Here is a 17,564-nt window from a genome sequence, read left to right as displayed (position 1 = left end):
CTGTGGTCAATGACATGAGACAAAGTATATGTGAACTGCTGTATGGAAAGTGAATTTGCTCTGTAAATCTTCACCCAAATCAAAATAAAATTAAAAAAAAAAAAAAAGAGAAGAAAAAATATGTTTGCCACAGCCCACCTAGCCCACAGATCCACAATGGGTTGTGGCATGCAGCTTAAAAAAACACTGCTCCCACTGCCACAAGAGGGGTCTATCTGACATGCATCCCCCTGCCTCCTGCTGGGTTAGTCTCTCACAGGATCCAGTCTGGGCTTCAGTACAGCTCCCTGGGCCTCTGGGGCCTGCTGCTTGCCCATCTCCCATCACCCCACCCACCTGAATGATCTGCAGGTCTCTATTTCAAGTCTTTGCACAGGTTTCTCCCCCTGCCCAGAACATCCTTTACCCTACTCATCCTTCAAAAACCTCTTGCAATGTTGCTTCTTCTACAAAGCCTTCCCCCAGCTCTTCCTATGCCCAACCACCAAGTCCAAGGTCGACAAATAAAATGGCACAGTCCTGCATTGTTCTTGTAAACTGTAATTTCTCTTCTGAATCAAGTACCACATGTACCTCTCACATGAGGGCATGTGTGTCTTCTGTGTTCCTGAAACTCAGTCCCAGCATGGATCTTGGTACACAGTAGCTCAAAAAATGTCTGAGGAAATGGAAAGACTGCCCTTCTCATTTGCTCAGGGGGTCCCAGGATCACATCCCACAGGGAAATCAAAGGCTGCTGGGCCAGCAAGTATGGAAAAGAAAAAATCACAAAGGGAGAAAGGCCAAAGATGGCAGCCAGGTAAGTCACGGGAGCCTCTGCTTCAATTTCTGCATGAACAGATTCCTGGGGGCTTTGGGGCTTGAGTGCCATGAAAGAACAAGTTTGTAGATCAAGACCCTGCCTTCTAAGAACCTCTGATCTCAGATAAGAAAGTCAAAATTTGCAAACTATCAACACTACAAATACAGGGGGGAAAAAAACACTGAGTTCCCTCATGTGAAAAATTTGCCATTGTAAACCTACAGGACGTAGTTCTACTCTGACATACACGGGGTGGCCATATGTCCACTTGGCTGGGCTATGATTCTCAGTAGTTTTTCAGTTATGTAATGATGTAATCATTCCCTATGATGTGATCTAATGTCACCAGCCAATCAACTGTAAGGTAGTTAGGGTGGGATGCAACACCCTTACTTAGGTCCAGTCCCGATCTGATTTAAGGGGAATTTCCCTGGGGTGTGGCCTGCACCACCCTTTTATCTCACAAGAGATAAAAGGAAGAAGCCAGCAGAGAGGGAGGGACCCACCATCACCAAGAAAGAAGAGGCAAGAGCAGAGTGTATCCTTTGGACCCAGGGTTCTAGAGTCAGGAAGACTGATGGAAACACATGGAGATCTCTAAGGAATACCAGCCCCACAGATGTTGAAAGGAGATGAGGATCCCCCCAGAGATGACAGAGAGACAAAGCCTTCCCCTAGAGCTGGCACCCTTTATTTGAACTTCTAACCTTTTGAACTGTGATACAACAAATTTCTGTTTGTTAAACTCATCCACTTGTGGTTACACCAACACTAGAGAACTAAGACAGATATGTATTTAGTATGTATTAGAAAAACAAAACTAGCATAAGTATTTTTTGAAAGTCTGTGTATCATTTGGGAGGCTCTGGTAGCGTAGTACCTAAGGCCCTTGACTGCTAACCAGAAGGCTGGTAGTTCAAATGCACCAGCCACTCCTCAGAAGGAAGACTGGGCAATCTACTTCCATAGTGATACTGCCTAAGAAACCCAGGGAGGGGTCGCTATGAGTCTGATCTGACTCGACAGCAATGAGTTTGGTGTATCATTTAAAACTACCTTGCATACAACTGGAGATATTAGTCCTACATTCTAAGAAACAATGGTTTAGACTAGTTAGTGGTTTGCAAAGCATGGTCCCTGGACCAACAGCCCTGGGAACCAGGTAGAAGTACAAATTCTTAGAACCCACTCCATACCAACTGAATCAGAAACTCTGGGTTGGCACCCAGCTATCGATGTCTCAATAAGCTTCCAAGGGATCCTGATGGATATTTAAGTCTGAGAACCACTGGTTTAGATGATGTTCAGTATCTCCTAGTTCTCCTATCCAAAGAAATCATATTTCAGAAGGAGCACTTTAACCCAGGACCTCAGCTTTGCAGCCAGACTCTAAGTCTGTCATCTTGGGAAAGTAAGGTAACCATTCCAAGATCTAGTTTCCTCATCTGAAAAAGGAGGCAATGTCATTGAACTGTACATGGGAAGATGGTTGAAATGTCAAATGTCTTATTACATATATATTTACCACAATTAAAAGAAAATGTGGGAAGGGGAATGTTGTCAGGAGCATGAACACATGTGAAACTGCAAGCCCACTCAGACATAGAGCAGATGTTTAGTAAATGTTAGTTTATCTTTTCCCCTTGTAATTTACATATTAAAGATTGTATGTTTTAATTGGGAGCTCTGGTAGTGTAGTACCTAAAGCACTTGACTGCTAACCAGAAAGCTAGTGGTTCAAATCCACCAGCCACTCCTTGGAAGGAAGGTTGGGCAATCTACTTCCATAGTGATACTGCCTCGGAAACCCAAGGAGGGGTCGCTATGAGTCGGGTCCGACTCGATGGCACACAACAACAACAACATGTTTTAATTTACTACATTGTTTTGCACGGAAGTTTAGGAACTAATGAGTATGGGGAGGAAACAGAAGTGCCTGGGGAGGCAGGGATACTCCAGCTTTGTGTCCATCTTCTTCCTCCCACCACCCAGCCCCCAAGGGTCATAAGAACAGGATACCTTGTAGACACTTCAAGGCTAGACAACCCAAGCCCAGGGATAGGCCTGAGTAGGAAGATCTGCAGCCAGAGGTGCTTCTGTCCCACTGAGCCTCAGAACAGAACCCAGAGCCAGACAGCGGACCCCAGACCAGTTCAGATGAGGGGAGAGCCCCAGAAAGAGAAAGAGAGAGAGAGAGAGAGAGAGAGAGAGAGAGAAGACATCCAAACCCTTCCCAAGGACTTAGACAGCATGATGGTCACAGAAAAGAGAAGAAATGGCTGACTCTGGGAACTGAGTCTGCAGGAGGGCACTGGCCTGGCAGCTGGGCCAGACGGTTGTAGGCTGAGCCAGGCTGCACCCCAGAGCTGTTGCAGGCCCCATGGCCCAGCGCCTGGAGGAGACCAGTGGTGATTTTCCACTTTGCAGACTACCTGCCAGCCTCCTCCATAGCAAGCCTGACCCAGACTGTTACCTAAAGTCCGGAGCCAAGAAGTGACTGTGGTCCCTTCTTCCTACTGCAGTGTGAGGGTTATCCTCCCTCTGCCACTGCTCGACAGACTCTACTCACTTTCTCCAGTGACCCTCAAGGTCACTGTCTTAGTTATCCAGTGTTGCTATGACAGAAATACCACAAGCACACAGCTCTAACAAATAGAAATTTATTCTATCACAGTTTAGGAGGCTAAAAGTCTGAACTTAGAATGCCAGCTCTACAGAAAGCCTTTGTTTCTCTGTCAGCTCTAGAAGAGTCTTTATCTCCTTTCAACACCTGTGGGCCAAGTGTTCCTTGGAGATCTCCCTGTGTCTTGGCATCAATCTTCCCCTGAGTCAAGGAGGTTCTCGGCGCAGGAACCCTGGGCCAAAAGGATGTGTTCTGCTCTTGGCTCTTCTTTCTTGGTGGGAGTAGGTCCCTACCTCTCTGCTGGCTTCTCTTTCCTTTTATCTCCTGTAAGATAAAAGGTGATGCAAGCCACATCCCAGGGATACGCCCCTTACACTGGATCAGGACTAGACCTGAGTAAGCGTGCTGCATCCTACCCTAATCCCTTTACAACTGATTGGCCGATCACATCAGATCACATCATGGGGGATGGTTACATCATTACGTAACTGCCAAACCAATTAGAATCATGGCCCAGCCAAGTAGACACACATGTGGGGGGGACACAATTCAACCCATGATAGTCACTCTGTAGACTTCTCTACATTGTCAACATATGTGGGGAAGTAAAGGTCCCTGGGTGGTGCAAGTAGTTTTCACTCAGGTACTAACCTATGTATAGGTTTGCAGTTTGAAATGACTCAGCAATCAAGAAAACCCTATGGGGCACCGATCTATTCTGCAACACATGGGGTCTCTATGAGTCAGAATTAAATCAACAACAATGGGTTTTCACCTAGAGGCTTGTGAGAAATGCAGAATCTCAGGGACCCTTGCCCCACCATACACGATTACAGGATCAGCACTGCATTTTAACAAGATCCTGAAGTCTGAAAGTTAAGTGCATTTTTCCTAGTTTCAAATTGATAAGGAATTTCGTTACTTAAACAAACTCTCAATAACCCTTCCAGCAAAGCAAGTAATCACCCTCAAGTATCTTTTGAGTAAATCCCAATATTCATTGCTTAAAGGGAAACTCTAGCACCAAGGTTCCAGAGGCCAGGACAGCCAGAGGTTCAGGCCCCCGCCCGGTACCAACACGCTGAGATGCTGGCAATGTCCTTCTGCCTCACCTTACCTTCCTGGAAATGAGAAACAGATGGGGCTTCTCCAGGGCTCCCCAGATGGCCGCAAGCCTGAGCAATCCTGTTCTGGTCTATAGTGGCCTGTGCCAGGTAAGGCTGGGGCTTTTCTGAGCCATTTCTGGCAGCCCTGACAGAGGCCAGCATGAAAGATCTCTTTGTTCCATCTCTCACGCTGACCTTTCAGAGCAAAGTTGCCCACTTTTAACAATACCCAAACAGGGCCTCAAACCAACCCTGGCCCAGAAGCAGGCTGCACAGGAGAAGCCAGGAAGCCATTTATTCCAACTAAAGTAAACCCCAATTGGCCACGAATAGAAAGAAAGAGGAGATAAGCATGCAGGGAAGGGTCAAGAAAAACAGCTCATCCTAGGGGCTTCAGGTGGGCCTTGTAAGGTAGACCTGCCATGCTCCCTGGTCCCATGTCAACAGTAGGCAACAGTGCAGATTTTTCAAAGAGCTGCAATCTTTAACCTCCAAGGAGGTCAGAGAAGTGGGCCTCATTATCCCAGCACCAGCGCAATGCTTGGCAGACAGAAGGCATTCAATAAATCATGACTGAATAGGTGCATTAATCCTCATTTTTTTAATGGGAAAATTAATACCAAAAAGATGCCCACCTTCCCAGGACATCCTTACACTGAGGGAGGGGTAGGCTCCAAGGAGTTCAGATTTTACTCCTTTTCAACTAAAAAGACCTCCAAGAAACAACACCTATCTTAATCTAGTATAGTTACACTATCCTCTCATGGCCATCTGAACCCTAGAATTTCTCTTTGCAAAGTGTGTCTATTGCAGACTTGCTTACCAGCCCTGATCACAATAGGCATTCAACAAATATCACTGGAATGAACTGAGAGACCAAATGAGCGAATGTGATTGTCACATTCATGGCTGTTCCTGCATCTAAGGAGCTCACAGCCTATTAAATGAGCCTCATTCTTGACTTGCTTAGAGCTTAGCAATGTGTCTTGCACAGTAGGTGCTCAACAAATGTTTCTTTGTTTTGGTTTGACTTGGAGCAGTAAGAGAATAATGCGAAACCACGTGGACTTTGTTGCTGGATGGGACCTAAACAGATGTGGGCGTGACCAGAGGTCCTCTAGCAGACCTGGGGAACTTCCTTAGAAAACACATCACTCCCTTCTCTCTTGTTTGGTTTAGGTACAGTGAACACATGTTGCTTTAGTAATTACATAATAATTTTTTTAAAAGAACATTCCTAAAATCCACAGCTCATCTGGTTCAACCCTCATAGTCCAAGCTCACTTTGAGCCCTGAGCAGAGAATGGAGAATGGGCTCTGCTAGGTCTAGGCAGAAAGTGGTGGTGGGGTGTGTGTGTGTGTGTGTGTGGGGGGGGGACACCAACCCAAAGGGGAATGGCCTCCTGTTCTGAGTGAAGGAATAGAATTGGCTCACACTCTTGTTCTTGGGTGAGGCCCAGTAATTCGGTCCTAATGAGGTCAGAGGCACCAGAGCTGGCTACAGGGACAATCAGCTTCCCTGGTGTTGCGTTGCCCCAGGCCTTGCTGCTGCCATACTCCTGGGGCAGCTTCATGCAAAGGAGAACAAATTCCCTTTCCCGAGCCTCCCCTGCAGCCAGGGTCCCCAGGACAGGTCAGAAAAGTGCCCACTCCCAGGAGCTGGGCATCTGAGGCTCAACTGGAGTCCACCGCTGCCCTCTGGTGGCAGCAAGGTCAAGCGCACACACCCAGGTCTCTTAGGCCTCCCAGGCCCAAGCCTTTGCAAGGGGGCCTTCCAATTCCAGCCTGTCCTTTCAGGCCAGTGTTTTCAGGTCATCCTTCTCATCAGCACAGGCAGGAGTCATCTGGGGGAATTAACTGCTGGATGAACAATAGGGCAAGGCCCCTGGAAAAAATGAACGTGCCTCAGACACAGTTAATGAGTAACAGGGCAACGGCTTCACACTCAGCCGGTATGACTGAGCCCAGGTCTCAAACTTAGTCTAGGCTTCCCTAACCTCTAAATTAGAGGAGGAAATCTGTCTGAGGGTCAGGAAAATGTCATCCACTTTGCATAATGGAAAATATCACACTCTTCACACTCTTCAAATTATGTCAAATACTCAGCTGAGAGAAGAGGCTGGAGCCTGAGTAGAGCGGGCCTGTGTTTAGCTGGGCCTTCCTGGTCCTTCTGAAGGCCCACTCCACCCAGGGCCACCTGGAAATTAGCTTGGGTTCTTAGACTCTGGCCAGAAACTGGTCTCCCACTATTCCCTGTTCCTTAGGCCCTAATTATCTCTTCTAAAGCCTGAACAATCCCTTAGCCCTTGGCTGCTGTCTACCTGGCCCCTCGGGATATACTGTCCCCTCAGAGGCCTTCAGAGTACCCTTACCCAAGGAAGCATCCTCTACCTCCCAGCATTCTTTCCCTCCCTAGCATGGAAAACTCGACTGTACACTGGGCTTCTTTCCTGTTACCTCCCCCCGGGATGTGACCTTCTGGAGGGTAGGGACCTGTCCTATCTACGACTCTAACCCAGTGTGTAGGTGCATGCTTGGCACAGAGTGGGCACTTAGAGGCTATCTTTGAAAGAAACTGACCAGACATTCTCTGGGCTTCAACCCCCAACCAGGCTGTAGGCTCCTTGATTCAGGGAAGGGTTCCTCCCTGTTCTGGTTACCTAGTGCCACTCTGAAAAGAATACACCACCAATGGGATGGCCTTAACAAACAAGTTTATTGTCTTACAGTTTGGAGGCTAGAAGTCCGAGTTCAAAGCGCCAGGCTTTAGGGGCTGTGTGAAAGCCCCTCAACCTTGGGCTTCAGCTCTGCCTCTTGCTCCTGGCCCACTGAAGCTAAAGGCATCTCTTCACTCACGACAGCTACTGGCTGCTGAGGCTAACAAGCCCAAGGTTGACAAATAAAATGGCACAGTCCCGATGTTACCAAACCACATGGCAGGCCATTCATTCAAGTCCATTCTAAGTCCCAAGGTCAGCAGCACATGGCAGGCTGCTGAACAATGACATGGCTACATGCAGGGTCCAAGCTAGAGACTATCCCCAAGGCTTCTCCTTATATACAGGAAGCAGACCACATCAGCTGCTTGTGGTAGATCCCACCATGGAGTTGACTGCCAGTCTCATCCTGGGAATAACTACCACCAGCTGCCCAGCTACTCAACCAGGCCCAGCCAAGCTGACAAACAAGCTAAACCACCACACTCTCCCTGCCCAACATACCAATGCAAGAGCCCAGGCTGAGGCTGAATGTAACTAGCAGGACATGACTCTGGAGCCATTTAAAAGACTTTCCAGAGCAGCCCTTGGGAAGATGACCCAGTGTTAGGTATCTGAGTCCCAATCTGTCCCTGAACTACTACTACTGCTTCTCACACCTTCCTTCGGCTAAAGCACTGGTTCTCAGCTGGGATGATTTGTCCCCCCTAAGGAGCATGTGTCAATGTCTGGAGACATTTTTGGTTGTCACAAGTGACATTAAGCAGGTGGAGGCCAGGGATGTTGCTAAACATCCTACTATGCATAAGTCAGCCCTCATAGCAAAGAATTATCAATCGTGAGGAGACTGAGAAACCTGAGCTAAGGTGGTCTTTTAAAACTTCCAAATAATAACAAACATGTAAGGACAATATTGGAACCAGTGATTCACCTAAGAAGAGAGAGACGACCCAATGAGCAAGGCCCCAGACTAAGGGGGTTAGACAGACCCAGGTTCAGCACCAGGCACATTGCTGCTACCACCTGTCAGCCCCAACTCTGGTTACGTTCCTTCACCACACCTCTCTCCTCAGTAACACAGGGATACTATTCATTTCAACTTCACAGAATTACATATAAAGGCATTAACTGCTGCCTGGCACCCACTAAGTGTCCAACATATATTAGCTAGTATTATGAAACCAAAGGAGCTCTGGTGGCGTAGTGGATAAGGCATTTAGCTGCTAATCAGGTCAGCTGTTCAAAGCCACCAGCTGCTCCATGGAAGGAAGATGGGCAATCTACTTCTGTGACGACTTACCACCTCGGAAACCCACCAGGGGTCCCTGTGAGTCAGAATCAACTTGATGGCAATTTTTTTTTTTTTTTGGTTTATTATGAAACAAAAGGAAAAAAAAAATCATTTAAAGCCGAGTCAGGCACCCAGGCAGCAACTTCTGCTTTAGCTATCTCTGTCACATTCTGGGGCCACCTCTGGGCTGGCTGTGGCCACTGGAAACAGAGAGGCTGAGTAATTGCCACGTGTCCTGGACATTCTGCTCATGCTTCTGAGGCTTTAGAATGTTTGGCTTGTTTATTCTGAAAGAAATGATGATTCAATTTCCAATCCTCTTTATTTGAGGGGGTTGGGGGGAAAGACACAGGATCCTGGCTTTAAGAACTGAAATCTGTGCCTCAGGAAGGGAGGGGAACAGAATTACAGGAACAGAAAAGTAACTGAAATAACTTGGGCTTTTTTTAAGGGGTGACGGTTGGCTAATGCCTCCACCCTGCCTCCTTCTCTGCTTCCACCACACACACACACACACACACACACACAACATACACTAACCCCTCCCCCCCACACTCCAACACACACCACATATACACCAACACACACATAACATATACCAACACACATCACAACCCCAACACATACTACACACACACTCAACACATATATGTACCAATATACACATACAACACACATCACAACCACACAAACATACTACATACTGCATACCCTGACACACATCACACACAAACACCACTAACACAAACACATTACATACACCATATACAGCCACACCACACCCCCAACACACACCACACATACCACATATACACACACTCACACCTCAACACACACACAACCTATACACACCAACATGTCACACATACCACACACACCAATACATACACACCACAACACACACACAACACATACCAACACACATCACAACACCAACACACACAACATACACACACTCAACACATACATGCACCAATATACACACACAACACACATTATACACACCCCAACGCACATCACAACCACATAAACACACTAACACACTGCACATCCCAACACATACCACACACACACACCAACACCACACAAACACATTACACACACCACATACAGCACACACACCAACACATTACACACATACCCCAACACACACTACACATACCACATACACACCATACATACCAACCTACACACACCAACACACACCACACACCAACACACACACCATATACACCAACACACACACACCCCTTATGCACACATCTGAGTGTATAGAACACAGGGGAGGAAACACGCCCACCCTGGGTGGCATGAGACCACCTTCAGGAAGAGGCCCCATGGAACCATTATTGGAGAAAGGACTCAAGTGTCTCAGAGGGGCACAGAGAGCCTTGAGTCACCGTACCTAGGATTAGCCCACAGTCTCCAACTATCACTGTGTGGTATTACTATGGCCCTGTTCTCCCACACATCCACACCCTCCACATCTAAAAAATTGGAAATAAGTTTCAAGACCACTCAGACCTGAAGCTGGAATCCCAGTGGGTGAGCTTGGGCAAGTTACTCAACCCCTGTGAGCCTCGGTCCCCTCACTAGTGAGAGCCATGTACACAGAGCACAGGCCAGCCTGGCGCACAGCGGGAGCTTGATACTTGCTGGCTTGTGCCCCGCCTGCCTCCTGACTGTCCTTGATGCTTTCTGTAACCTCACTTCACCTACTGAAAAGGTGGGTGTGGGGAAGGGAAGCAGGCAGCCCCCAAGGGTGGGGCCTCTCTCAGGAGAGAAGGGGCTAACAGTCCTTCCTAGAGCCCGCCTTCTGGACTCAAGGAGTTTTTCATGCCTTTCCTCCCATTGACCTTCATACCTGGGGTATAGGACAAAGAGAAGCCCTTACTTAGACGTGAGGAAGCAGAGCTGGAGAGAGGGGCAAACTCACACATGATGACAGAGTGGTCTCCAACCCCCAGGTCCCCCTTACCCCACCCTGACTTCCTCACAGAAGGCTAGGACACTCATCAAATTTTCAAATCACACACACAGCACCAGGGACACACACACATACACACACACAGAGCACCTGCCCAAAGTGGACACTCTCAGGGAAGAAAATGCTAGGGTGTGACACATCCTAGGATGCCTGGGCACCCCAGAATCCCTGCTGTGGGCTATGCAGCCTAGAGGCTAAGAGTGTCAGCTCTGAAAGTCAGGTGGGGCCTGCACTCATCATTCAGCCTCAGCACAGAACAAGTCATTTCAATTCTCCATGCCTCAGCTTCCCATCCCTAACAACGCTGCCTACCTCAGAGGGTGGTTGGGTGGGTTAAATATCATCATGCAAGCAAAGTACTTAACACAGTGCCTGGCACAGATTTAGCACTTAATATGTGGCACGTATAATTATGATGGCATATCTGTCACATGAATGAAGGACACAGAATGTTGAAATTAGAACTGTTTCCTCCCCTGAAATCTTCTCCATCTTCCATACATAACAACAGCATCTCTGTCCTTTGTGCCTGCAAAAGGGGGGGGGGGGCAGGGCTTGGGCTGAGGGTGGGGAGGCACTCCCTAAACTCTGTAAAGCAGGGGTCAGCAAACTTCTTTTTTTAAGGGCCAGATAGTAAATACTTTAGGCTTTGTGGGCCATACAGTCTTGGTGACAACTACCCAAATGCCTCTGCTGTTGAGATAAGTAAATGAACGCGTGTGGGTGTTTCAATAAAACTTTATTTACAAAAACAGGCTGAGGCCATAGGTTGCCAATTACTGCTGCAGGAGTTTAACTTTCCCAGGTTCACCCTCAACTTTATAAAGTACTAACAGTCCTTCTTCCAAATTTTTGCAGGCAGGGAGCTAGCTACAAGCAGTGCCCTGGATTCATCCCCGAGAGTTCCCAGTTGGCAGACTGAGGGTTCTCCATGGGCAGGAGGCTCCCGGCAGCAGCTCCTTGTACATGAAAACAGAATGACAGCAGCTTCCAGCTAGAGGGCAGCCAGGCAGGCACTGCTTGAGCAGTAAAAACAAGAACCAGCTGGGCCACTGTTTCTCTGAAACGGAAGCTCTACAACTGAAAAAGCAGACGGAGGGGCAGGAGTGGTGGTGGCAGCTGGGACCCCACCTCCACAGCTGTAGGGTGGTTTGAGGAGCCCAGGGCTGCAGACTGGCCCTACCTTTAGAGGGGAGCACATAAGCTCTCTGGACCTCCAGACCCTCATGTACCAAACAAGGACTCCACCACCTTCCTGGCATGGTGTTTGTGAAATTCAACAAAGAAAAAGAAAAACAAAAGGTGAAAAGTGCATACTTTGGTCATGAGCCTGTCTACTTGTGAGCTGCATGAAAAATATAAAAATAAATGAGAATAATCATAAGGGCTGTGGTTTCTAAGCAGCGGTGATGCATCAGGCTCTCTGCTATCATGCATCATCTCATGCCCTCAGAGATGCTGCAAGGAGACACTATCATTGTCCCCATCTTACAAAGAGCTCCAAGGACCTGCCCATGGCCACAAAGGCTTTGGGTACAGGAGCTGGATTCACACCCAGGTCTGCTGGCCCTAAAGGTATAGCTTCACCATGTTCCCGCTCTGCCAGGTGGGAGAGAGCAGGGTGGACCCTTCACTCTGTTCTTACTATTTGAAAGGCAGGGACTCATGCACCATCCCACCCTCCTCTTATCACTCTGGGGCTGCTACTTGACAGCAAGGGGAGATGGGGAAAGAGAAGAAAAAGAGCCCAGGCCCCTCAAGATGGCCTTCCCCAGGCTGTCCACAGCCACCTCTGCAACCTCTGCTTCCTAGGAGGGCCCTCACAATGGGGTGCTCCACATTCTGGGTAAGGGCTCCACTTCCTTCTCCTCCAGGCTGTGGAAGACTTAAAAGCTCAGGTGCTTCTGAAACCCCAAAAGGGACCTGGGCATAGCTCTGGCAGGACTAGGTTACCAGGCCGGATGGAAAGCTGGCTGGCCAGAGTCCATGCTTCTGTCAGACTACCTTCAGGGCCAGAGCACTGGTTCCCAAAAAGTGGTCCTTAGAGATGTACCCCCAGACATAGGCTCCATGTCAGACGGAGTATGGAAACAACAGGCACCTTTGCTATCTCCTGGAAATTTACTACAATGGTTCATGTTCTAAAGGCTCCAACAGGCCTTTAACCCAGTGTTTCCTAAACTTATTTGGCCACAGATTATCTCCTGTCCTACACTCCCCAGCCTTGTCCCATTTTCTCTGCCTCTCCCTGGCTCCCCATCTCTGTGAATCTTCCCTTCTTCAGGGCTCAGCTCAAGCACATCACCTCTAAGAAGCCTGCCCTGACTGTCTCAGCTGCACAGGACCTGCCCCAATCTGCTGTGCGCCTGCCTAGCCCTGGGCCCACCATCATCCCCCCATCCCTACAGCCCCACAGGGCAAGTGAAAGAAGAGAAATGAGCCAGATCGCAAAAGGGGCCCACCAAGTCTTGGATGGAACAGTCAGGCTACAAAGCAACGTGTACCAGAGTACCACTTTTGTTGTTAAAAAAGAAAGAATACATCTACATATCTGTACATAGAAAACCATGAATAACATACATGAAAATGTCAACAGCAGCTGTTTAGAGTGGAGGCCAGCAAATTTCTTTTGCGAAGGGCCAGACACTAAACATTCAAGCTTAAGGCTGTGGTTGTTGCTAATAAAAGCAGCCATGGATGAAACAAACAAAGGGGCGTGGTTGTGTTCCAATAAAAACTAAAACCCACTGTGGTACAGAGTCCATTCTAACTCACAGCAGGCCTACAGGACAGAGTAGAACTGCCCCATAGTGTTCCCAAGGCTGTAAGTTTTCACAGAAACAGGCTGTCACATCTTTCTCCTTCAGAGCAGCTGGCTGGCAGTTAAGTGCTTAAACACTGTGCCACTCGAGCACCTTAATAAACCTAATTACTCACAAAAGCAGGCTCCTGGCTAGAGGGCCATAATTTGCCAATTCCTGATTGAAAGATCAAATATGTGACTTTTATTTTCCTTTTTTACATCTTTATGTGCTTTAAAATTTTTCACTATAAACATGTATTTATGTAAACTAGAGCTGGAAAAGATCAATAAACTGCATTTTTTATATATATATATATATATATATATAGATATATATATATATATATAGATGTATTTGAAATACACACAGTTCTGAAATATACAATATACAAACAGTTCTGAAAACAAAAATATAATTAACCTCACCCCCTAAGAAAATGAAAATTTAAAACAACCCTGAGATGATATTTCACCAATCACCCAAGTAAAACTTCAGAAAGTTTGATAGCGCATTGTGTTGAAGGGTGTGGGGAAATAGGTGTCATCATATGCCCAGTGGAACAGACACTGGGACAGTCTCAGCAGGCACAATTTGTCAGAACCCAACAAAAGTACCAGTGCTCACACCTTCGGACCCAGAAATTCCCTGTCTAGGAATTCTTCCTGTAGACAGACGTACATTGTGAAAGAATGGGCAATCTACTTCCGTAATGATACTGTCTCGGATACCCAAGGGGTCACTATGAGTCAGAGCCACCTTGATGGCAGCGAGTTTGGTTTTGGTTTTGGTAATGTATAGTCTGGACTCTGGGGCATGTTTAAAACAGTCAAGTCTGGAAGTGACCTAAATGTCCCATCAATAAGGAACTGGTTAAACAAATTAAACTATACCCATACCATGGACTCCAATACAACCACGCAGAAGAAAAGTTCTCTAAGTCTTGGAATGGACCAATCTTCAACATATTTACATTAATGAAAAAAGGCAAGGGAAGAACAATTATAGAGAAAAGGGAAATAAGACATGTATATAATTGCTTGTGTATGCTGAAGATGATCTTTGGGATGATACAGAGGATTCTTGAAACGTTGTTTATAAAGCAACCAGGAGGCTGGGGGGAGGAGGAGGAGGGAGGCTTTGTGCTGTCTATTCTTTTGTACATTTTTAACTTGGTACTATGTATAAGAATCATCTATTTTAAAAAGTTAAATTAAGAGCATAAATGAAACCTAACAAAACAAACCTACCAAAATGAAATAGGGCCTTCAAAGAACCTCAACCAGTAACTTAAAAGAAAGCTCTGTGATCCTGACTCTCTGTTTCCTCACCTGTTTGGTTCAGGTGTGAGGCACTACCCACAGTGAAGGACTGACCACATTCAGTAACATGGGGCTCCACTCTGATTGCCCTTGGCGTCCTCAGAGCCCCAGCCCTGGGTGTCAGGAGAGGACTGTAATGATGGGAGAGGAAGGAGCCAATGGGGTACAAAATCTCTGCTTCATAGAGGTGGAGGAGACCCTTCCCACTGATGGAGGTATTCTCAGCAGGAGGGTTGGGCTATCTGCAGAACCACGTCAGAGCCATGGTTACCTGCCATGTGCCTTCCTGATTTTGTACCTTCACCCCTCCCTCACCACTACCACCCAATACTCACCATCAAGCAACCACTTCCTGCCTGTCACCCAACTGGAAGCACTCACACTGAGCTGTTCACAGAAGGAGGGGCCCCTCTTCACCCAAGGAACAAATGACTAAGAAAGCATTCAGGCACCAGGGCTCCTGGGTCTGAGGTAGGGGAGTATTCTCAGGGGCCTCCAAGTTACCACATAGGATAACAATCTTTTCCGCCACCTCATCAGCAGGGACAGTGAAACACCAAAATGATGCCAGCTTTTATTTTCACTACATTTCCCCCAGCATCTTACCATCCATTAGAAGCTGGAATGAGCAGCCTTCCCATTGGATTTCTGGGCAGATGAAGGCCCAGAGAAGCAAAATGACTTTATCAGCACCTCAGACACTGGAGACCAAAACCAAATGAGTGTGCTGCTGCGCAGCTCACGGCACTTTGCACTTTCAACACTATTTTTCCAGGCCCCTAGAACTCTCTCTCTAAAGATAACCACCTCTGTTTTTCTTCTCAGGAGTCTCCCTGAGCCCCCAACACCCAGAGTATGTGTGGCTTTATTTGCTTCAGCACCTTCCTGAAACTCTCAGTCTAAAAGATGTGACACAAACCAGCCTCATGGGATCCTCTCAAGAGAGCACGTGTGCACACACACCAGAAAGGTGGGAGGCGAGATTTAACAGAACATCAAAAGCACCCAACCTAGAGAGAGAGGTCCATAGCCTGGAGACTTACCCCTTCTTCAGGTTGGTCACGTAAGCACTCTGGAGGGCAGCTTCCAGGAAGTAGGTAAGCTCATAGTCAAGCGGGTGAGAGCCTTTCAGATGCCTGGATGTGCTGTTATTGGCAGTCTGGGGAGGGGAGCAGAGAGAGAACCACTGTCTCCAAGTCCGGAGGTGGGGGGAGGGGAGGTCAGCCAAGACAGAGGAGGAGGCCTCCTTGCCACCCTCAGTCCCCAGCCACCTCAGGGCACACTGCACAATTCTGACAAAACTCAACTTGCTTTAATTCAAAACACATATAAAGCACTCTCTCCCCATTCAAATGCTGAATGCCCTTAAGCCCCACATGTAACAATGTTTAACAGTTAGAGAGCTTTATAAACTCACTAATCCATTTAATCCTTACCAGAAAAAAAAAAAAAGTCACTGAGCTGATTCCAACTCACGGGCACCCCATATTCATCAGATTAAAACCGTACTTCATATGGTTTTCAAGGCTGTGACCTTTCAGAAGGAGATCATCAGGCCTTTCTTCTGAGGCCATCTCTGGGTGAGTTCGAACTACCAACTTTTTGGTTAGTAGTTGAGTGCTTAACCTTTTGTATCACCCAGGGACTGCCATTTAATCCTTAGAGCAACCCTACCAAGTAGGAACTGTCATCATCCCCATTTCACAGGTGAGCACACTGAGGCCAGACAGGCTAGCTTATTGCTCCACAGTCACAGAGACTGTGGATGGCAGAGCCAGGCAGTTGGCTCAGGGTCCATACTCTTCACCTCTACTGTATGCCCACTGCTGCACTCCCTCTTCAACACTGGACAGCAGCACAGCTACCTGAGGAGTCTGTGCAGAGATTTCTTCACACTGGTCTCAGCTGTTCTGTGTATGCAAATCTCATTTACAACTACACTTTACTCCCAGAGGGCAAGGGCTCTGTCTCCTGATTTCTACAGTTCCCCATACCCCACCTCTCACTGCACCTAAAGAGAAGAGAACAGAAAAGGAATCCAATACTGAATAGGCACCACTAGCCAAAATCTTATTTTTTAAAGCCTCACAACAGCCCTAGAAGGCTGGGTCATTTGCTTTTTGTAAATGAGAAAACTGAAGGTCATGAGCACCTAAGGTCACAGACCTTTGTTGTTGTTGTTATGTGCCCTCAAGTCAGACCCCACTCATAGCGACCCCTCCTTGGGTTTCCGAGGCAGTATCACTATGAAAGTAGATTGCCCCATCTTCCTTCCGAGGAGTGCCTGGTGGATTTGAACCACCAGACTTTATGGACCTAGTGCAGGCCTAAACATCAAATTCACGTCTGGCCTATTATAGATTCCATGCTATTTCTACTACTTACTGCTTCATTCATTCAACAAATATCTGAGTGCCTACCATATGTCAGGCCTGCACTGCCCTTCTCCATAAAACCACTAAATGTTGGAACACCTCAAGGCTGTGGCTCCCAACTCCAGGAAAAGCTGAGGAATAAATAATGACCTTAACTGAGCTGTCACTGAAGCCTCAGCTCTAGAGGGGCTCTCAGTCTCCCTAGCTACACAACCTCCCTTGTCTCTGATATGAAGGGGAAAAAAAAATTGGTGAGCCACACCTTATTTTTTAGGAATCAAAGTTGATCTAAAGGGAGGCTCTTAGCTCTGCAGAGGTTGGGGCTGGGAGGACATGGAGCATTGTGAGGAATAAGCTGGCTTCTATGCCCTGCCCTCTCTCAACCCGAGGTAATCAGCTTGGGGCCCACTTGACTGCCCACTCCCACCAGGTGTCAATTCCATGGCACCATTACAGCCCGTGGAAGCTCTGGTGGCGTAGTGCCTAAGGCATTTGACTGCTAACCAGAAGGCTAGAGGTTCAAATCCACCAGCCACTCCT

At 47.4% G+C, this 17,564-nt stretch overlaps 1 protein-coding gene across 1 annotated transcript in view; it reads right to left on the bottom strand.

Annotated features, from left to right (window-relative positions):
• Positions 1-17,564, bottom strand: part of TTC7A (tetratricopeptide repeat domain 7A) — a 159,963-nt gene that overhangs the window by 108,092 nt on the left and 34,307 nt on the right. The window contains exon 5 of the mRNA XM_007944399.1: positions 15,693-15,808. Within this exon, the coding sequence (XP_007942590.1) occupies positions 15,693-15,808 (116 nt within the window). The remainder of the gene's footprint in view (positions 1-15,692; positions 15,809-17,564) is intronic.

Source organism: Orycteropus afer, unplaced genomic scaffold, assembly GCF_000298275.1.
Source record: "Orycteropus afer afer isolate SDZICR_OR568_19922 unplaced genomic scaffold, OryAfe1.0 scaffold00124, whole genome shotgun sequence".
Lineage (NCBI taxonomy): Eukaryota > Metazoa > Chordata > Mammalia > Tubulidentata > Orycteropodidae > Orycteropus > Orycteropus afer.
This window is presented reverse-complemented; position numbering and strand designations above follow the sequence as displayed.